This window comes from Dasypus novemcinctus, chromosome 25 (genome assembly GCF_030445035.2).
Source record: "Dasypus novemcinctus isolate mDasNov1 chromosome 25, mDasNov1.1.hap2, whole genome shotgun sequence".
Lineage (NCBI taxonomy): Eukaryota > Metazoa > Chordata > Mammalia > Cingulata > Dasypodidae > Dasypus > Dasypus novemcinctus.
Genome location: NC_080697.1, coordinates 34,644,998 through 34,667,027, shown reverse-complemented (window position 1 = coordinate 34,667,027; position 22,030 = coordinate 34,644,998). Strand labels below are relative to the sequence as shown.

General features: G+C 38.6%; 1 protein-coding gene across 3 annotated transcripts in view; it reads left to right on the top strand.

Moving 5' to 3' along the window:
• Positions 1–22,030, top strand: part of ASAP2 (ArfGAP with SH3 domain, ankyrin repeat and PH domain 2) — a 211,497-nt gene that overhangs the window by 107,506 nt on the left and 81,961 nt on the right. For 2 of the 3 annotated variants that reach the window (XM_058287891.2, XM_058287893.2), the window contains exon 4: positions 21,519–21,593. The exons of the other annotated variant lie outside the window; for it this stretch is intronic. In XM_058287891.2, the coding sequence (XP_058143874.1) occupies positions 21,519–21,593 (75 nt within the window). The remainder of the gene's footprint in view (positions 1–21,518; positions 21,594–22,030) is intronic. 3 annotated transcript variants of the gene reach the window in all.

Genomic DNA, 22,030 nt, shown 5'->3' with positions numbered 1-22,030 from the left:
AGTCAAAATTAGCATTCACCATGTCTGATTTTCTAGGCCAGTGCCGGTGTTGAAGTTGTACAACCATAGAAATGCAAAGCGGTATCTTCTAAGAAGCTGTTGCTGAGAGTGAGCTGATTATAGGAGACTTCTCCTCTTCTGATATATTTTGTATACCATTCTTATTCCTATTTTTGGTCACTTCTGACTTATCTCTTATTTTTGAAGCCATGCTTTACAAGCAAAACATTTTAATTGTATATAGCTAAGATTCTCAATTCTACCCCATTGTCCAGAGAGAATAGTAATTACTGCCTACCTGCTTTGTGGCATGAAAGAATGTTTATAAAGCAGTTGGAATGTCTCCAAAGAAAGGGCAACTTACTATAAAGTAAGATTTTCTTACTAATGGGTGAGATTTGCACCTTCAGAAAGTCTATATTTTCTCTGGAGTTATGCAGGATAAAGGAGAAAACAAGGTACCTCCAGACATATAATGTGTGAAATTTAACTGGTTATAAAGTCAGCCCAGCTTCTTAGGCACTTTTCCTTTTACCAGAAGGATGTGAAAATCTTGAAAAGATTTTTCAAGGGCCATTTCTTTGTTGAGAATTGGCTTTTTTATATTAAGCTGCATTAAAGGACAGATTTATGAAAAGTTAATTAAAGATTGTAATTTCTGTCCTTGATTCTAAGAAACTGGTAGCAAAAATATGTACTCAGAGTCTGTATAAATCTGCTCTATATCAAGACCAGCATCAAATGAAAGCTGGGCCAATCAGTGCTGAGCAAGGGTGGAGTTCACTGTGACATCCAGGAGTGGCCCTGTGGCTGAGGAATTTCATTTTACACACATCCAAAGAGGAACCAGAAAGTTCCAGCAAGCCACATGCATATAAATCATGAATGTTTTACACAAATGCTCAGAGTTAAAAGACATTATGGTCATAGTATAAAGGGAGCCAGTAAGGTTCTGGTTAGGATGAACGGTAACTTGTGGTTTTGTCCATACGTGATGTGTACAGTCTCTCTAACAGAGAAGTGTTTTCACCTTGCTGCATTGGTATTAACAAAGTAGTGCTCTTTTCCCAGTATCACCAGTCTAAGGTTAAATATGAGCTAATAAACTTATTTCATGACTTAATATAAAGATCTTACTATAAGAGGTTCTCACTCTGGATTTACTTCCATCAACTTTCTTTTCTTTTTAACCTTATTTATTGAAAATGTCTATTTTTAAATGTCTAATATACTTTCTTATTACACAGGGAGATTGATCATAATTTCATCTTTAGGAGGGAGGGAAGACTTAAATCATTTTCGGGGCATAAGTTATAGAACTGTTGTTGAAATCTACAGAAACTCTCAGTAGATTGTGGTATGTGGGAATATCTGCCCCTATATTGGCTATTTGTTGTTTTTTAACTGCTATCAGATTCCTGCCTCTGAAGTTTCTTTTTCCATTGTGAAAAGGACTAGAAAATAAGATGACATAATTTGTCAGACTTGTATGCAAATTAAGAGTCAGTAAAATTGAGTGAGTAGGACTTGAGTGTAAAGACTTTTCTAGTGACATGAAATACATGGATGCCTAGTTGCTTTGGTCACCAAGAAACTATTCTTATTTTTTAGTACAGCCTAGTTTACAGTTAGAAATACTGTGTTTAGTTCTCATAAGATTTCAGCACTGTAAGCTAACTCTTAAACTCCCAAATCCTAACCAAAATTGAAAGCACATTTTTAGCTTCTTAAAAACAATGAAGAGGGAAGCGGATTTGGCTCAATGGATAGAGCTTCTGTCTAACACATGGGTGGTCCAGAGTTCAAATCCAGTACCTCCTGGCCAGTGTGGTGAGCTGGCCCATGTGCAGTGCTAAGGTGTGCAAGGAGTGCCGTGCCACGCAGGTGTGTGCCCTACGTAGGGGAGCCGCATGCGCAAGGAGTGTGCCCTGTAAGGAGAGCCGCCCTGCACGAAAGAAGTGCAGCCGGCCCAGGAGTGGCACCGCACACACGGAGAGATGACGCAGCAAAAAGAGATACAGATTCTCAGTGCCACTGACAAGAATACAAGAGGACACAGAAGAACACACAGTGAATAGTCACAGAGAGCAGACAAGTGGGGGGGGGCAGGGAAAGGGAGAGGAAAAAAATCTAAAAAAAAAAAACACAATGAAGAGCAGTAAGACTAATGTTAGGAAACCTGTGTTTTGGTTATAGCAATTAATATATTTAAATTGTACTTTAATATTATTTCTTTTTTTCTTTTAATTGAAAAGCAGTAATATCTCATTGTAAATGTCATGGTATTTTTGCTTCTAGAGATCAGAGAAAGTGGGAAAATCCATAGTGGAAGAGGACAGGGTAGGAACAGGCAAGGCCTTGAGCATGGGGAAGGAGTGCTCAACAAGAAAAGTAACTGAATGATCATTGCTGTGCTGCCCTTGGGGACTATAAAAGGCAATAAGCTTATGAGTGTAAATATAATGTTCCTTAACAAAATACTAGCAAACTGAATCCATCAGAATTTAAAAATGGTAAAACACTATCATCAAGAGGGATTTATCCCAGGAATCCAAGGGTGGTTCGACAACAGAAAAATCATCGTAATACACTATAAAAGTAGAATGAAGGATTAAAAATCACCTGATTGTCTCAATAGATGCAGAAAAGATATTCGGTAAAATCCAGCATCCTTTCTTGATAAAAGCACTCAGAAAAGTAGGCATAGAAGGGAACTTTCTCAACATGATAAAAGCCATTTATGAAAAACCACAGCTAATATCATACTCAGTGGTGAAATACTTAGTTTTGCACCTAAGAGGAATAAGACAAAGAAGCTTACTTTAGTAAGTGCTATTCAATATTGCATTAGAAGTTCCAGCCAGAGAAATTAGATAAGAAAAAGAAATAAAGAATATCTAAATTGGAAAGGAAGAAGTAAAACTATCTTTATTTGCAGATGGCACTATCTTCTATATAGAAAGTCCAAAAGAAACCACAAGAAAACTATTAGAGCTAAAAATTAGTTCAGCAAATTGGCAGTGCACAAGATCAACATGCAAAAATCACTTGTGTGCCTAAACACTAACAATGAACAATCTAAAGAGAATATTAATAAAACAATTCCAATTTATAGTAGCATCTTAAAAAATAAAATATCTATGAATACATTTAATCAAGGATACAAAAGACATATATGGTGAGAATTACAAAACATTGCTGAAAGAAATTAAAGACCTGAGTAAATGACAATCCAGCCCATGTTCATGGACTGAAAGAGTTAATGTTGTTAAGACATATTACCCAAGGCAATACACAAATTCAGGGCATCCCTGTAACAGTTCCAATGGCCTTTTTGGCAAAAATTGGAAAAACTGAGCCTCAAAATCATATGGACCTTCAAGGGTCCCAAATATCCAAAGCAATATTTAAAAGAAACAACAAAGTTGGAGGATGCACTCTTCTGATTTCAAATTTTACTTCAGAGTTACAGTAATCAAAAACAGTCTGACACTGCCATAAAGAAAGACAAATAGATAAATAAGACAGAATTGAAAGTCCACAAACAGACCCACACATCTGGCCAGTTGATTTTCCACAAGGGTACTAAGTACGTGCTAAGGGGAAAAATAGTCTCTTAAACAAATGGTGCTGGGAAGACTGCATGTCCACATGCAAAAGAATGAACTTATACCCTTACCTCATACCAGATACAAAAGTCAACTCAGAATGGATCAAGGACTGAAATAAAAGAACTAAAACTATAAAACGCTTAGAAGATAACATAGGGGGATGTCTTTATAGCCTGCAATTTGATAATGGATTCTTAAATATGCCAAAAGCACGAACAACAAAAAGTAGATAAATTTTATTTCATCAAAATTAAAAACTTTAGTGCATAAAAAGAAATTTTCAAGAAAGTAAGGACAACCTACAAAATGAGAGAAAGTAGTTACAAACCATGTATCTGATAAGGATGTCATATCCAGAGTGTATAAAGAACTCACAGCTCAACAACAAAAAGACAAACAACTCATTACAAAATGGGCAAGGGACTTGAATAAACATTTCTCTAAAGAAAATGTACACATGGCAAAGAAGCATGTGGAAAGATGTTCAACATTATTAGCCATTAGGGAAATGCCAAACCACAATCAGATACCACTTTACACCCACAAGGATGGCTATTATTATTATTTTTTAATTGAAAATAACAAGAGGATACAGAGAAATTTGAACTCTGGTATGTTGTTGGTAGAAATGTAGAATGGTGCGGCCTCTGTGGAAAGCAATATGGAGGTTTCTCAAAAAGTTAAATGTATAATTACCACATGACCCAGCAATTCTACTCCTAGGTTATATACTCAAAGAAAACTAAAACAGTGTCTCAAACAGATTTCTTGTACACCAATGTTTATGGCAGCATTATTCCCAATAGCCAAAAGGTGGAAACAACCCAAGAGTCCATCATCAGATGAACGAATAAAATGTAGAACATATACAACAATGAAATATTATTTCACCGTAAGAAAGAATAAAAGTTGTGAGACATGCTGCAGTATGGAAGAACCTTGAAAACATTTTGCTTAGTTAAAAAGCAAGATACTAAGGACAAATCTGTATATCACTTAGATGACTAGAAATAGCAAATTCACAGAGATAGAAAGTAGATCAGAGATTACTGACTGGGGGCAATGGAGGGAGGCAGAAGTACAGGGAGTGTTGTTTAAGGCAATAAACTCTAATAACTCACTGTCTGGGAGAGGCAGAGTCTTTAATTGTAATGCATTGTGTGCTGTGATGGCCGCTGTCCAAGGTGTCACAGAGGCCCGAGGCAGGGGAGCAGTGATTCCCAGCTTCTGGACCGTGTACCTTGGATTTCTGGGGGTGGAGGTGGATCAGGGTCCTATGGGTCATCACAAGGTGACCTCAAATACATGTGCATACAGTATGATTGTAATGTTTACAAACAAATGCCTTGCCTGTATCTTTAACAACTTCTCAAATATATTTAGGAGATGGTGTTAGAAGATACTCATTTGAAAGTATTGGAACTCAAAACCATTTTTTTGTTTTTGTTTTGTCATCATGCATTTTCTCAATTGTTGTTTGTTAAAAGTACTGCCACAATGTAAGGAACCTCAGACTTTCAAAAACATTTTTGGCCAAATCTAAGAGATAATATATAGAAAGGTTTGAATAGAGGATGTGAATGAATGAAGGAAGGGTCAGCTGCATCCTGGCACAGAGAGAGAAGTGTGGGAAGAGATGCCCTGATTGTTGCTGTTGGCTTTTATGATTAGGAGGCCATGATGACTTCTTTTCTGCCTGTTTCTTTAAAGGCAGAAGACAGGTTGTAGTAGCATGAGGAGACACATCAGGTGAAGGAGAGACTGCAGGTGTTTGCTACTCTGTGGGGAGATTTGATAACAGAAGCAGAAAGCTAAAGGGAAGAGTTTTTAAAATAAGACATACTTGAGCCTATTTTTAGGCCCTAGTGGAAGGAGCTGGTAGTTGGAAGAGGTTAATAGTATGGAAGAGAGGGGGCTGCTGAGCTGCATAGGCTCTATGTCCCTTTGTCTCCTATTGGTGAGATACTCATTGAAGAGTCGATCTCCTGCCTCACTGAGAGTCCTCAGCAAATGTGTGTAGATAAATTCAAGGTTTTAGCTTCTTCCCTTTCCTTGGGAATTTTAGATTGTTTATTAATCATACCTTAAAATCTAACACTTGGCAAAACACATTAATATTGCAGATTCTAGTTTACCAAGTACTTAAATGTAGGTTGTTTTCTTTTACACCCCCAGGAACCCTAGTCTTGATCTTGAATTGGCATTGGAATCACCTGGGTGTTTCTTAGAAATGAAGACTCTCAGGTTGTCCTCTCTCTACACCTATTGAATCAGAATCTTCATCCTGATGAGAGTCTCACGTGATGAGTTGGCACGTTCAAGTTTGAGAAGCATTGTTCTAGAGCAGTGGTTCTCAAAGTGCTGATCAAAGTGCTGACAAGCAGGACCAGCAACACCTGGAACTTGTAGGAATAAAAACTCACGGTCCCCACACCATAACTACTGATTTATTGTTCTCAAACTTTAGTGCCTCAGCATCACCTGGACAATTTGTTAGATCACACAGTTTGGGCTTCCCTCCCAAAGTTTCTGATTCCATAAGTCTCAGGTAGAGGCTGAGAATATGCATTTCTCATAAATTCCCAAGATGCTGATATTGCTGTTCAGGGACCATACTTGGACAACTACTGCCTTAGAGGATAACCTCTGTTCTTACCCTTGGGGAAATGGAAATGTAAGGTATCCATGGTCTAGCTAAGGCCAGAACAGATATTTTCTAACCTTGGATTTGTGGATGTAATAAAATTTGAAAAAGTGCTTTCATTTTTGGTTGATGGCTTAACTAAACATTTTAACATCCTATGGGTATGGGTTTTAGAAGAAGCTGTGGACTGGGTATGCTGTCCTTTGTTCTCCTTCCCTGTCTCCTTTGCCACTTAGAATAGGCCTTAAGTGGGAGTTTCAGCATGGTTGTAGGTAGGCTGAAATGGACAGTTTCATTTTTTTTTCCTCCAGTGGAAGCAGGGCGTAAAGGGTCATTATTTTCACTCCACTTAGAACTTGAGAGATCAAAGCAGTGTGGCTGCTGGGAAACGGACTTTGGCCCAGTGGTTAGGGCGTCCGTCTACCACATGGGAGGTCCGCGGTTCAAACCCCGGGCCTCCTTGACCCGTGTGGAGCTGGCCCATGTGCAGTGCTGATGCGCGCAAGGAGTGCCGTGCCACGCAGGGGTGTCCCCCGCCTAGGGGAGCCCCACGCGCAAGGAGTGCGCCCGTAGGGAGAGCCGCCCAGCGGGAAGGAAGGAGCAGCCTGTCGAGGAATGGCGCCACCCACACTTCCTGTGCCGCTGACGACAACAGAAGCGGACAAAGAAACAAGACGCAGCAAAAAGACACAGAAAACAGACAACCGGGGGAGGGGAGGGGAATTAAATAAATAAAAAGAAATCTATAAAAAAAAAAAAAAAAAAGCAGTGTGGCTGCCGGAGAAGCAGCTTTAAAAGATGTAGATCAGTGGTTAAGTGCTAGCTTCCCACATGCAAGGTCCTGGGTTCAACTCCTGGCTCTGGTATCTTAAAAAAAAAAGCAGACACCAGGTCAACTTCCCCCTCCTCCTTTTTCTTTGTGTGAAAATTGTCAGTGTGTTTTTGTCAGCTTGTGGATTTTGATCTTTCAGTTTGTGTTAAACGCTCAAGATTATCATAGGCTTTCCCCCTTTCCTTTTTAATTAAACAAACTATCAGAATGACTTTGCTGCTAAAGAAACAGTACTGAGAGTATCTGTGTAAGCAAGAATATTGGTGTGCACACATGTATTTTAGTAGACTTGAAGGCAGTTCTGTCCTTAGCCCGGGGAAAGAAGTCTTTTCCCTTCCAAAAATGAAAGTGACCTAGATTGTTTTTCTTTGTAAAGTTTCCTCGTGCATATCTGATTGCTTGGTGTAAAAGGGGAATAGAAGGAAATTTTGATGTATACAGCACTTCCGATGGAAGCAATTATTCAGTCTCACAATTTATCCTGATCTGATCTTTTATCAGATGTAAGCCATCATCCCCCATGGGGGTGAAATACTGTTTAAAGAATGCTTCATTTTGAAATACATTCAAACTTAGAGGACAGTTACAAAAATAATACAATACAAACTCCATACAGAGAAATCCAGCAGACCATTATCCTCACAGATCCACCAAGCTTAACTTTTTGCACATTTGCTGTTTCATTCTATCAGACTGTCTTTCCACCTATCTTTCTGTATGTCTATTTATCAGTTCATTTTCTGAACACTTGAGTGAAGGTTGTATGCCTCCTGCTCTTTGAGCACTCAGCATTGCCACGTTCATTTCTTAAGAACAAGGTTACTCACTTCTGTAACATCTTCAGTGCAGTTATAAAGTTTAAGAAACTTGCATATTGATATAAAGCTTACAGTCTATATTCCAATTTTTTCATGTCCCAAAAATGTCCTTTTCTATTATTAGCTCTGTCCAGGATCATCATATATTACATGTAATTATCATTGTTTCTTTATTTACTTATTCTTTTTTCAAATTGTGGGAACATATATACATATACAAGATAAACTTTCCCATCTCACTAACTCCCAAGTATACCGTTCAATGGGATTATTCATGTTTATAATCTACCAGTACCCTCATCACCTTCCATTACTAAAACTTTCCCATTCAGCAGAAACTCTATACCCATTATGCCTTACCTATCTGTTCCTACTGCCCCTGGAAACCTGGACTCTAATTTGTCTTTATGAGCTTGCGTTATTCTCTAGTATTTTCTTTGTAGTAAACATGGGGCTTAAATATAACATCTTAAATCTATAACACTCTCATTTGCTTAGAATATCAGCTTAACTTTAGTGGTATACACTAACTATGTTCCTATCCCATGCTGTTCCTTAGCCTTGAATGTACTTCTCAAATGTCGTAAATTGCATGTTTACACATTTTAGGCCCCCAAACCACTGATTTCTTATTACATTTTATGCATTTGCCTTTTTTGTCCTGTAGGGAGTAAAAAGTAGAGTTACAAACCAAAACTGCAGTAGTACTGACATTTATTTTTACCCATGCTGTTACACTTACCCAAGATCTTTATTTCAAGTGGCTTGGATCTTTTGTCTAGTGTCATTTCTTTACAACCTGCAGAACTCTCTTTAGCATCTCTGGTAGGGCCAGTCTCCCTCAATTATTGTTAATATGGGAATGTCTTAATATTTCCTTCATTTTTGAAAGTCAGTTTTGCCAGACGTAGAATTCTTGGTTGGTGGTTTTTTGCTTTTAGTGCTTTAAATATGTCATTTTACTGTCTCCTTGCCTCCGTTGTTTCCAATGAGATATCAGCACTTAATCTCAATCAGGCTCCATTGTATGTGACCTACTGTTTCTCTCCTGTAGTTTTCAGAATTCTCTCTTTGTCTTTAGTGTTTGGCAGCTTTATTATAATGTATCCCAGTGTGGGTCTGTTTGGATTTATCCTGTGTGTCTTTTTGGATTTATCCTATGTGGAGTTCATTGGACATCATGGATGTGTATATTCATGTCTTTTGTTAAATTTGGGGAGCTTTCAGCCACTTTTTCTTAGAATATTCTCTCTCCCTTTCTTCCTTCTCCTTCTAGAGTCCTATAATGTGTATATTGTTATATTTTATGGTGTCTCACAGGTTCCTCATGCTTTGATCACTCTGTTCACTTTTTTGATTTTCAGACTAAGTGATTTCAATAGTTTTATCTTCCAGTTCACTGTTTCTTTCTTCCGCCAGCTCTAATCTGTTGTTGACTCCTTCAAGAGAAATTTTAGTTTCTGTTACTGTGGTTTTCATCTCTTTTTGGTTCCTTCTTGTAATTTCCATCCCTCTGTTGATATTCTCTTTTCACTTATCATTTTCCTGATAGTTCTTTTCCACACGTTCCTTTCTCTCTTATGATCAGATTTAGGATCTTTTTTTCTTTAACATCCTTGGTATGTCCCAGGTCTGAGCCTCTGGTTTCTAATACTTCTTTAATTTTCTTCTTTGCCTGCTTCATCCCTTCCTCTTTCTGTGTAACTTTAGTACTCTTTTGTTGAAATCTGGACATTTTGATATTTTAATGTATCACTGAATTTTAAACTCTGAGGCATCTGTTCCTTAAGCTTGTATCCAGCTAGTATAGTAAGCTATATAATGCATATATAATGCATAAATGCATATATCCAGCTAGTTTAGTAAACTATACTAAAAAATAAGAAGCGATGGCCCAGCCAAAGGAACAAACCAAAAGTCCTGATGAGATACAGGATTTAAGACAACTAATCAATGATAATCACACAAATCTCCTAAATCAATTAAAGGAGTTGAGGGAAAATATGACCAAAGAGATAAAAGATGGGAAGCAGACTTGGCCCAATGCATAGGGCGTCCGCCTACCACATGGGAGGTCCGTGGTTCAAATCCTGGGCTCCTTGACCCGTGTGGAGCTGGCCCACGCTCAGTGCTGATGTGCGCAAGGAGTGCCATGCCACGCAGGAGTGTCCCCTGCATAGGGGAGCCCCACGCACAAGGAGTGCGCCCCGTAAGTAGAACCCAGTGCTAAAGAAAGTGCAGCCTGCCCAAGAATGGCGCCGCACACACGGAGAGCTGACACAACAAGATGATGCAACAAAAAGAAACAGATTCCCAGTGCCACTGATAAGGATAGAAGCGGTCACAGAAAAACACACAGCAAATGGACACAGAGAGCAGACAATGGTGGGGGGGGGGGGTGATGGGAGGGGAAGGGGAGAGAAATAAATTTTTAAAATCTTTAAAAAAAAAAGAGAGACAAAGGATATTAAGAAGATATTAGGTTAGCATAAAGAACAATTTGAGAGCCTGCAAAGAAAAGTAGCAGAGCTTATGGGAATGAAAGATATAAGGGATGAGATTAAAAATACATTAGAGGCATGTTATGACAGATTTGAATTGATGGAAGACAGAATTAGTGAATTGGAGGATAAAGCATCTGAATTTGAAAAGACAGGAGAACAGAAACAGAAAGAATGAAAAAAATGTAACAGGGTCTCAGGGAATAGAATGGCAATGTGAAATGCACAAACATACGCATTATCTATCAGGTCCCAGAAGGGGAGAAGAATGGAAAAGGGGCAGAAGGAATATTTGAGGAAAGAAAGACTGAAAACTTTGCAACTATTATGAAACCCTTATTGATACCTTGGATATCGATATACAAGAAGGGCAATGCACCCAAACAGAATCAATCTGAATAGACCTACTCCAAGACACCTACTATTCAGAATGACAAATACCAGAGTAATGAGCATATTCTGAAAGCAGCAAGAGAAAAGTAATGCGTGACATACAAAGGAGGCTCAATAAGATGAAGTGCCGATTTCTTACCAGAAACTATAGAGGCAAGAAGAAAGTATTATGGTAAATTTAAGGTACTAAAAGAGAAAAACAACTGGCCGAGAATTCTTTATCTGGCAAAAGTGTTCTTCAAAATTGAGGGTGAGTTTAAAGTTTTCACAGACAAAAACTGAGAGAGTATGTTATAAAAAAACGATATTTACAAGAAATGGTAAAGGTAGTTCTGCAGCCTGAATTGGGCAAGAGACTTGGAGAAGAGTATAGAAAGGAAGATTAGGGAAGCGGACTTGGCCCAATGGATAGGGCATCCACCTACCACATGGGAGGTCCGCAGTTCAAACCCCAGACCTCCTTGACTCGTGTGATGAGCTGGCCCATGCGCAGTGCTGATGCACACAAGGAGTGCTATGCTATGCAGTGGTGTCCCCCGCGTAGGGGAGCCCCACGCGCAAGGAGTGTGCCCGTAAGGAGAGCCGCCCAGCGTGAAAGAAAGTGCAGCCTGCTCAGGAATGGCGCCGCCCACACGGAGAGAGCTGACACAACAAGATGATGCAACAAAAAGAAACACAGATTCCCAGTGCCTCTGATAAAGATAGATGTGGTCACAGAAGAACACACAGCGAATGGACACAGAAAAGACAACTGGGGTGAGGGGGCAGGGGAGAGAAATAAATAAAAAATAAATCTTACAAAAAAAGATAAAAAAGGAAGATTACTAATAACTTAAAGTGTAAAATGGGCATAGTAAGCTATGACAACAGATAGCCAAAGGATAAAATGGGCGAAGTAACTAATGCTTCCACAGTAATAACATTGAACATTAATGAATTGAATGCCCCAATCAAAAGACGTAGACTGACAGAATGGATGAAAAAATGTGAACCATTTATATGCCATCTCCAAGAGACTCACCTCAGATGTAAGGACAGAACCAGGATGAAAGTGAAAGGTTAGACAAAGATATTACATGCAAACTACCAAAAAAGATCTGGAGTAGTGACACCAATATTGGACAAAATAGCTTTTAAATGCAAAACTGTTAAAAGAGATGAAGAAGGTCATTATGTATTCATAAAAGGAGCAATCCACCAAGAATAAGTAAATATAATAAATATTTGTGCACCTAACCTAGGTGTCGCAAGATATGTGAGGCATACACTGGCAAAACTGAAGGGAGAAATAGATGTCTCTACATTAATAATTGGAGTCTTCAATAACACCACTCTCGGCATTGGATTGAACATATGGACAGAGGATAAACAGAGGGCTTGAGTAATATGATAAATGAACTAGACCTAACAGACATTTACAGAGCAGTACACCCCAAAGCACCAGGATATACATTCTTTTCAAGTGCTTATGGATCCTTTTCCGGGTTAGAACATAATTGGGTCACAGGACAGGTCTCAGTAAATTTAAAAAGATTGAATTTATACAAAGTACTTCCTCTGGTCATAATGGAATGAAGCTGGAGTTTGATAATGGATAGAAAAAGGGAAAATTCACAAATATATGGAGATTAAACAACCCACTCTTAAATAACCAGTGGGTTAAAGAAGAAATTGCAAGAGAAATCAGTAAATATCTTGAGACAAATGGCAACAAGAACACACCTAGGAAAACCTATGGGATACAGCAAAGGCAGTGCTGAGAGGGAAATTTATAGCCCTCAGTGCTTACATTAAAAAAGAAGGTAGATCTAAAATTGAAGACCTAACTGCACACCTGGAGGAACTAGGAAAAGAGCAGCAAACTAATCCCAAACCAAGGCAAAGGAAAGGAATAATAAAGATGAGATCAGAAAGAAATGATATTGAGAACAAAAAACACCAATGGAGTGTCAACAAAACTAAAAGTTGGTTCTTCAAGAAGATCAACAAATTAATAAACCCTTAACTAGACTGACAAAGAAATAAAGAAAGAAGATGCAAAAAAATAAAATCGGAAATGAGAGGGGGGACATTCCCACTGACCCCACAGAAATGAGAGAGATCATAGAAGGATACTCTAAACAACTGTGCCAACAAACTAGACAACATAGATGAAATGGGCAAATTCCTAGAAACCCACCAACATCCTACACTGACCTCAGAAGAAATAGAAGAGCTCAACAAACAAATCACAAGTAAAGAGATTGAAACAGTCCTCAGAAATCTCCCGGAAGTGAAAAGCCCGGGACCAGATTGCTTCACAGATGAATTCTACCATTCATTCAAGATAATCCAATACTAGTCTTACTCAAGCTCTTACAAAAAATTGAACAGGAAGGAATGCTACCAAACTATTCTATGAAGCCAACACCATCCTAATATAAAACCAGATAAACATACTATAGAAAAAAAATTACAGACCATTTCTGTAATGAATATAGATGCAAAAATCCTCGGTAAAATACTTGTAAACTGAATCCAAAAGCACATTAAGGAAGCAGATCACTTCCAAGTGATAAGGCCTCTGCCTTCCATATGGGAAGACCCAGGTTCGATCTCTGGGGCCTCCTGGTGAAAAAGAAGAGAAAGCGTGCCTGTGCGGCGAGCTAGTCCCTGCATGGTGAACTGAGTGCACATGTGGTGAGCCAAGTGTCCGCATGGCTAGCCAAGTGCCCATGTGGTGAGCTAAGTGCCCACGTGCGTGCGAGTGGTGAGCCGAGTGTCCGTGTGAGTGCCCACGTGGTGAACTGAAGGCCTACATGGGTACCTGCATGGTGAGCCAGTGCCCATGCGACGAGGAGGGGGGGAGGGGAAGAAAAAAATGAATAAATTTTAAAAGTTTAAAAAAAAAGCAATGAAAGTTATACACACAATCAAGTGGGCTTGATCCCAGATTTGCAAGGGCAGTTTAGCACAAGAAAATCAATTAGTCTAATAAACCACATCAGTAGTTTGATGAAGAAAAAAAACATTTTTCTCTTGATTGATGCTGAAAAGGCATTTCACAAAATACAGCATCCTTTCTTATTAAGAACACTCCAAAAGATAGGAATAGAAGGAAGTGTTCTCAACTCACAGCTGACATTGTACTCAATGGTGAAAGACTGAAAACTTTCCCACTAAGATAGGAAACAAGACAAGGATGCCCATCACCTTTTATTCAGTATTGGGCTAGAATTTCTAGTTAGAGCAATTAGGCAAGAAAAGTAATAAAACACACCCGAAAAGGAGAGGAATAAGTAAAACTTGCTGTTTGCTGATGATATGATCCTATTTTTAGAAAATCCTGAAAAATCCACAACAGAACTACTAGAATTAATAGACAAGTTCAGTAAAGTGGCAAGTTACAAGATTAATATGTAAAAATCAGTAGTGTTACTATACATTATGGATGAGCAATCTGAGGAGGAAGTCAGGGAAAAAAATTCCATTTATAATAGTGACTAAATTAATCAAATATTTAGGAATAAACTTAACCAAGAACATAAAGGACCTGTATTCAGAAAATTACAAAGCAATGCTTAAAGATACCAAAGGCCTAAATAAATAGAAGGACATTCTGTGTTCATGGATTGGAAGACTAAATATCATTAAGATGTCATTTCTACCCAAACTGATTTATATATTCAATGCAATCCCAGTAAAAATTCCAAGAGCCTTTTTTGCAGAAATGGAAAAACCAATTATCAAATTTATTTGGAAGTTTAAGAGTGCCTGATAGCCAAAAATGTCTTAAAAAGGAAGAGTGAATTTGGAGGACTCTCCCTTACTTTAAAGCATATTACTTTGTTACAGTGGTAAAAACAAACACAAAAAAAACCAGCATGGTACTGGCATAAAGATAGATTAACCAGTGCAAAAGAATTGAGAACTCAGAAATAGACCTTCATATCAAAGGTCAAGTGAATTTTGACAAGACTGTCAAGCCTACCCAGCTGGGCCAGAACAGTCTATTTCAGCAGATGGTTCTGGGAGAACTGGATGTCCATATCCAAAAGAAAGCAAGAACACACCTTATACAAAAATCAACTCAGAATGGATCAAGGACCTAAATGTAAAAACTACAACCATAGAACTTCTAGAAAAAAATGTAGGGAAACATCTTCAAGATCTTGTGGTACGTGGTAGTTTCTTAAACTTTTCACCCAAAGTAGGAGCAAGCAAAGGAAAAATAGATAAATGAGACCTCCTCAAAATTAAACACTTTTGTTCTTCAAAAGACTTTGTCAAGAAAGTAAAAAGGCAGCCTACTCAATGGGAGAAAATATTTGGAAATCAAAAATTTTAAAGCCTTTGGTCCAAAGCATTGCTGTCCAATAGAATTTTTTGCTTTCATGGAAATTATCTATATCTACTCTAGATTTTAAACTTTAATTTTAATCAATTTGAACTTAAATAGTCACATGAGCTACTCTCTATCATGTTGGACAGGATAGATTTAAATACTTACTTCCTATTAGGACATTCTGGCTTGTGATGGCTGTTTCATACTTAACATTATTCTTGCTTATGCTAACCATCTGCTAAGAATGCCCTTATTGAATAAATTATGTCCTTTTTTCCTTTGAGCAAGTGCTGATCAGTCACAGAATGACTTTCTACCCACTGACAAGGAGGTGGCCTGTGCCGAAAATGAAAGTGTAATTTGCCTTTCTTTGAAGCATTGGTTTTTCCTATTTAACTCTGAGATTGATCAGCATTTGCTTGAAGGAAAAAAAATATATTGTATGGTATGTGAATATATCTCAATAAAACTGCTTAATAAATAAATAATTGTACAAGAATAACCAGAAATAGTGAAGCATAGAGATTGAGAGGTAAAGAATTTTCTTGTTTGTCTGTTTTCTATTTATTATTGTTATTGAAATAATGAAAAAGCTCTAATAATATTGATGTGATGAATGCACAACTTTGTGATTATACCATATACCATTGATTGTACACTTTGGATGAATTGTATCCTTTATTAACATGTACCAATAAAATTGGTGTGTTTAAAAAAAAACAAACTGCATAGCCCAACCTCTTAAGTTTTTTCTCATAAATAGGGCATATTAAAATAAACTGCGTGACACAGTTAAGCTTCAGGTATGATTCTCTGGCCATGTTTCATTTAGTGATAAATTAGTCTTTTTTAAGGAAAATCTATCACCAAAGAGAGTTGGATTCTCTTAAGGGTTTTGGAGGAAAGCCCTAGGAAGACTCTTGTGTTCCAGATTCATCAAGTTGGAGCGACGAAGATTGTGCCCAGTGACATTTTCTGTTTTGATTCTCTTTTCCCATTGGTACTCTTTAAAAATAGAGAGCTACGATGTGAGAATCCTGTCTAGGTTCAGGCTTCTTAGACAGATGCCCTTGGGGAGAATCATTTGGCAAAGCAGAATTACTCATTGCCTGAGTCGAAGAGGGCAGCCTGGCAGTTCCCTGAGGTCGAGCTGCAAGGTGGGACCTGTACAGGGCTTTGGCAGGGTCAGCAGTTAATTGGCAGTGGCCAGGGACTGGAGCTAAAAGAGCAGGCCAGATAGATGATATACCCTGTGCGCTGAGGCAGTGTGGGGAGGGGGAAGGGAGCAGAGGTAGGTGGGAGATTTTAGGGAGTATGGAAATGAAAAAACTAGAGTCAAGGAGTTTTAAGACTGAAAAAAATAATTAAGAAGAACAGTGTGAAAAGAGGACTGATTCGCTGGCTATAGTCCTCTCTGTCTCCATCTCCTTGTCCTTCTTTGTTTGCTAATTTTCTGTGGCATTAGCGTAGCAGTTTTGTTTTTGATTTGTTAGCCTGTTCTGTCCTGCCTGCTCCATTGACCCAATCATTTCATTTCTATTAGTAAGATTACAGACCTTTGACCACTTACTGAATCATCTTGTCAGATCGCTCCAAATAAACTCAGGAAAAGCAAGACAGAAAGGAAAAACAAAAAACAGAATTATTACTTTAAACAATTGTCTCTTTTTTATTGGTATGGGCAGATCCATTCCTAGTAGCAATGATTAAGATGAATAATTTTGTATTCCTGTCATACTTGTTATTTTAGAAAGCTGTTTTGTACAGTGTATTTGTTCAAAGTAAGTCAGAGCATTAGAAAAAGTGGAGTGTCTGCTTGGTGCTTAGGAAAATGTTCTGGTTGGGTTACCTGGGAAAATTTAATTCCCCACAGGTCATAAAAATTTCATAATTTATATAAATTGGAGCTGGAGTTACCTGTGCACAAGGGATGGCCATAATCTTTTGGCTGTGGTTCTCTTCTCTTGGCCAGGAATTGAGGATGGCTCATTCACCTGTGGGCCTGAGGCTGCCTGGGCTGCCCAGACACACAGACTCAGGGACAGACTCAGAGCCTGTCCTGGGTGCTGCAGGGCACACTTGCCAAGACGAGCATCTGGGCTCCTGTGCCTTTTGTTCTTTGGCCCAAGAGAAATGACAAGAGCTGTCATTTCCTGTGAAGCTCACCCCTGATTCAAAATGTGTGATGCTGGGTATTACCATGAAGAGGGCAAGCAGAGGCTAATACCCTGGAATGTGGAAGACCTAGTAGTAAATTCACTGGTGGGATTCTGCTTATAATTGTTATAATTTCTTTTCTTTCTTTTTTTTTTTTAAAGTACAGCTTTATTGAGATTTATTGTACCTGTTAGAATAATTCACCCATTTTAAGTGTACAATTTGGTGAGTTTTGGTGACTTCACTGAGTGGTGCATCCACTTTATTCAAAGTCAGTTTTAGAATATTTTCACCACCCCAACCATATCCCTCCTGCCATTTACAGTAAATCCCCAGTCCTACCCCCACTCATGCAACTACTAATCTACTTTCTGTCTCTTTCATAATAATGAAATTATTTTCTGATTTGAAAAATAACGGTTTTCTATTTTAGATAGTTTGAAGAACTCCCAAAAGGAAAAATGGACTGTGAATGAAGCCCAGAATCCCCTTAGTTGATATGGCCTCACAGCTTCTCTTTTTAGCTGTTGTCTTCTACTTCTGCCTCTACTGAAGTGGGTGAGAAGTCCTCAGTTCTGTGCCTTTCTCCACTCTCCACACAGGTCCTTTTGCTTAGAATTTCTCTCTCTCCCCATCTGGCAAGGCAAAATTTTCCCTAGCTTTTGAAGGTTTATCTCAGATATGCCCTGCTCAATAAAACTTTCCCTTTATAGCTAAATTTCTCTTCCCTGAAATTCATGGTGTTTTTTTTATGGCTCTACAGTTTTTGGTTGGTAGTTTACTTAAATATGTGGTTCATCTCCCCCATTAAACCATTGAGGGGTTTAAAATCTTCCTTGAGGACTGAGATTCTGTCTCAATCATCTTTGTCTCCTGCCCCTGTCTCCTACCTCTCCAGCTTCATCTGCTATTCTTTAGGGCCACATGAGCCAACCACATGGCATTTGTCACAATTGTAATTTGTTGTTTAGTGTCATGGTCTCCACCAGACTGTGAGCCCTGTCCCCCAATATCCAGCACAGTCAGCCCTCATTTCCTTAAATGAATGGAGAATGAAAGCAAGCCAGCCAAGTGTGTTGGATATCCATAGATTTTTTTTACTCTTTTCACTTTAATATTTTACTTGGGTACCAAATCTTAGTTTACCTCTTCTCACCCTGACATCTGTTATCAACACCTAAGTTCTTATTTGAATGAACTAACGAATAGCCTTAAAATAGATGTGTAAAGAAAATTGATGTATTTTTTTTTCTTCTTTGCTGTGAAGAATCCTTTCTCGCTCACTCATGCATGCTCTCACACTTACATGCGCCCTTTGTGAAAAACCCACTAGAATTCTTCCTGGAAATATATTTTTAACCCAAAACACCTGTGAGCATCTTGCACTTGTTTTTTTCCCTTCGTGTGACCCACGTGTAATACGTTTTCTGTGTGACTCTGAGTATTCCCCTTTCTTTCACTTGCCTTGGCCAAGGTGATCCTGCTTTGGCTCCTTGCTGAGCAGTGTGAAGGACTGACCTCACCTGTGCCAGTGAGCCTGACTGTGCGTGGCTTTTTGAGATGGCCCAGGTGAATGGGCAGGATCCCAAGGTTCATTCATTGGAATGGTTGCCCTTCTTCCAAAGCCTAGATTAGTTACCACCTCCCCTATGAGGCTCTCCTGATTGTTTAAAACCAAAGTAATCATTTCTTTCTGTGAGAGGACAATGGCATCTTTCCAGTATAAAAAATGCTTACTTGGTGTATATGTATGAATAATTCCTCAGGGGTCAGACATCATGTGTCATTTACTTGGTAACCAGCTTGTTGCTGTCAAAAAAAAAGAGGCACTCAGTAAATATATGATACATGAATTAATGAATTCATATATGCATTTGCAATGCTATGCTTGGGTTAAAGGTGTTACTAGAACTGAGGCTGTATCTGTAATCTTTCCAGATTCTGTCTTTTATATTAGATGCTTAGAAAAACATTTAAGTTTACTGTTTTATTCAACCAGTGTTTATCAAGTATCTCCTTTGGGCCGCACCCTGTGCTAAGTGTTGGATAGTATAAAAATGAAATATGTGTGGATGCTACCCATTAGAACTTATGATCTAAGGTCAATGAGACTAATGCAGGTAGAACCTGTCATGAGCCCTTAGAAATAGAAAAAGGCAATATTGGAGGAGTTTGGGGAGGGGAGATCACCTCACATTGGGGAGATTGAAGATGTTTAATGGTAGGGGGTGACATTTGCATAAGTCCTAATGATTTGACAGTGGGAAATCCTGGGAGGACATTTCAGTTGGATGGAACAAACTGAGCAAAAAGCAGTTGCCTTAAGCCAGAAAAGAAGCAAGGAGGACCTGAGTAAAGAATAAAGCCATGGGAAGGACAAGGAGAGGATATTTGTGGAAGAGCCGGCAAAGGTGGAATCAAGCCTTGACAGCTGGGTGAACAGGGCGGAGCACGACTGGATGGCAACAGAGCAGAGAGAAGAGTCTGAGCGGATAACTGGGTATGTTTTTACAGGAATAAAAAGCACTGGCAGAAGAGGGGTGTGGATATGGGCAGAGCTGTTTTTGACACAGTTAGTTGCCAGCTGGAGTTCCCAGCAGGTGGATGGAATGAAATGTGAGGGATTGTGGCAGTGATCTGCATGTCTTCCACTCCTGTTTATTCCTGTTGTGCTTTAAAATGGAAATCCAGGTGTGTTTGCTGCCAGAGATTATTCATCAGTATGGTCTCTTATTTGTCAGCCTTCCTTCCGGAGTCATCCCTCAGGCCTTGCCTTAAACTGAGCTTTTTTCCAGTATTTAAAATTTTGACTCTTAAGGCTATTCCTAGCAAGCCATAGCTGATTACATACTACCTTGGAGGAAGGCCAGGTAGATGATAAATGTTGAGTTATTTAAGCTCAAGACAGAAAAAGTCATTTCTGAACTGACACTCATTAATTAATCACTTGTTTGGTAGAATTGGTTGTTGGCACAGGCATTATTATACACTTTACCAGTGTTTTTCAAGGACATTTCATTCTCCATTTTGAAATTTAATATGCTGAATAATGTAAGGAAATGAGATCCTATTGTACCTTAAAAAGAGCATCTATATTTTATCTTCCTATTCAAGGTAATTATAATAAAAATAAATTTTCCTTTCGTCAGTTGTCAGAAGAAATGCCTAATGTTCCAGAGTCCTTAGTGCTGTCTTTCTCGGTTTATAGGCCCATAATCTAAGTGCATGTAGCCCAACATGACACTTATGCCATGGAACCCCAGCAGTGTTCCTTGGCAGTAGTGTTGATTTAAGGAAGTGGCCTGGGCCTGGGGAAACAAGAAAGTGGGACTTAAGTTTATTTTCTAGTTGAGGAGGGAGTCTTGAAGGGTTCATAACACCCAGACTCTGTGCTGGAAAGTCTTTGGTTCTTTTAGTTTACTCACATTTGAACTACAAGCTGGGACAGCACTGCTTGCCCTGAGGGTTGATATATTATCGTCAGTACGGTTTCATTTCCATAGGTGAACATAACCTTTTGCTTCTACTCTAATCCAGGGCAACAATTTGTTGTTAGCAGTTTCTTGCCTTCTTTCTTGAGGGAGAAGAACAAGGGGTAGCAAGACTCTTGCCCTTTCTTTTCTTATTTATCTCCTTTCCTTAGCAACACCCCTGATACACACAAACACACATATACACAACACACACATACACACTACTCACTCACAATTCACTCATACACATTCACAAGAGACAGAAATGCCCTTAAATCTGTTTTTCCTTTTGTTTTTCCACTCTTTGGAACTGTGCTGGGGGGAATGGTTAGAGTTGGAGCATGTTTTGGGGGTCTGTGGACCCAGAGAAACAGACCGAAGCATAGCCCTCAAGGCACAATGGTTAGAAGAGTGACTGAATGTAGAAAGTGAACATTTTCTTTCATTTCAATCACTAAAGTCATTTTGTCATTGATTATGTTGACATTTTTTTTCTTCACACTAATGATTGTCTTTTCACAAACTCCATAGCTTGATAATAGAAGCTGGTTATTTTTGTTAAAAATATGCAGCTCTGGATTTTCATTTCTTATATATATATTATATATTCATTTGTAAGATAAAACCATTACAAAGGATGTAAGAGCCTGGTCAGGTTTTAAGTGAAGGTTAATGACTGCCAAACGTTCTAATATCTTTGCTATTCTTATTTTATATTAAAAAGGAAATTGAATAAGAATATCCTTTTTTGTTTTTGTTTTTTAGATTCAGAATATGAACAACATAATCTCCTTCCCTTTGGACAGTTTGCTGAAGGGAGACCTAAAAGGAGTAAAAGGGGTATGACATTTAAAAATCATTATTGTGGAATGACCAGCTTTGATATAATGTTGCATCACAATAATATTGGTCTACCAAGGCTGGCAGCCTACATCGTTACATTTTTACTGGGATCACAGGATGACTTTTTGCTGTCTCCATTTCGCTTTATTTACAATCTTGGTGCTGTCTACCTTTCAGCCATAACAGGGATGACTCTTGGCCTTTCTGGTCTTCCTGTCGGTGCTATAAACTTGGTAAGGAGAGGAAGATGTAAAGGGAAAGAAATAGCTATTTTGGAAACTGTAAACAATTTTGGACTCTCATTTGAGCAGAGAAAACTTGGTTTTCTAGCTTGTGTGTCACCGATTTACCCCTGGAAAAGATGGGAGTGTATTTTCCTGATGGGAAAGATATGAGCTGACTTTATTTTTCTGTCCTCCAGTGGGTGTTTGCTA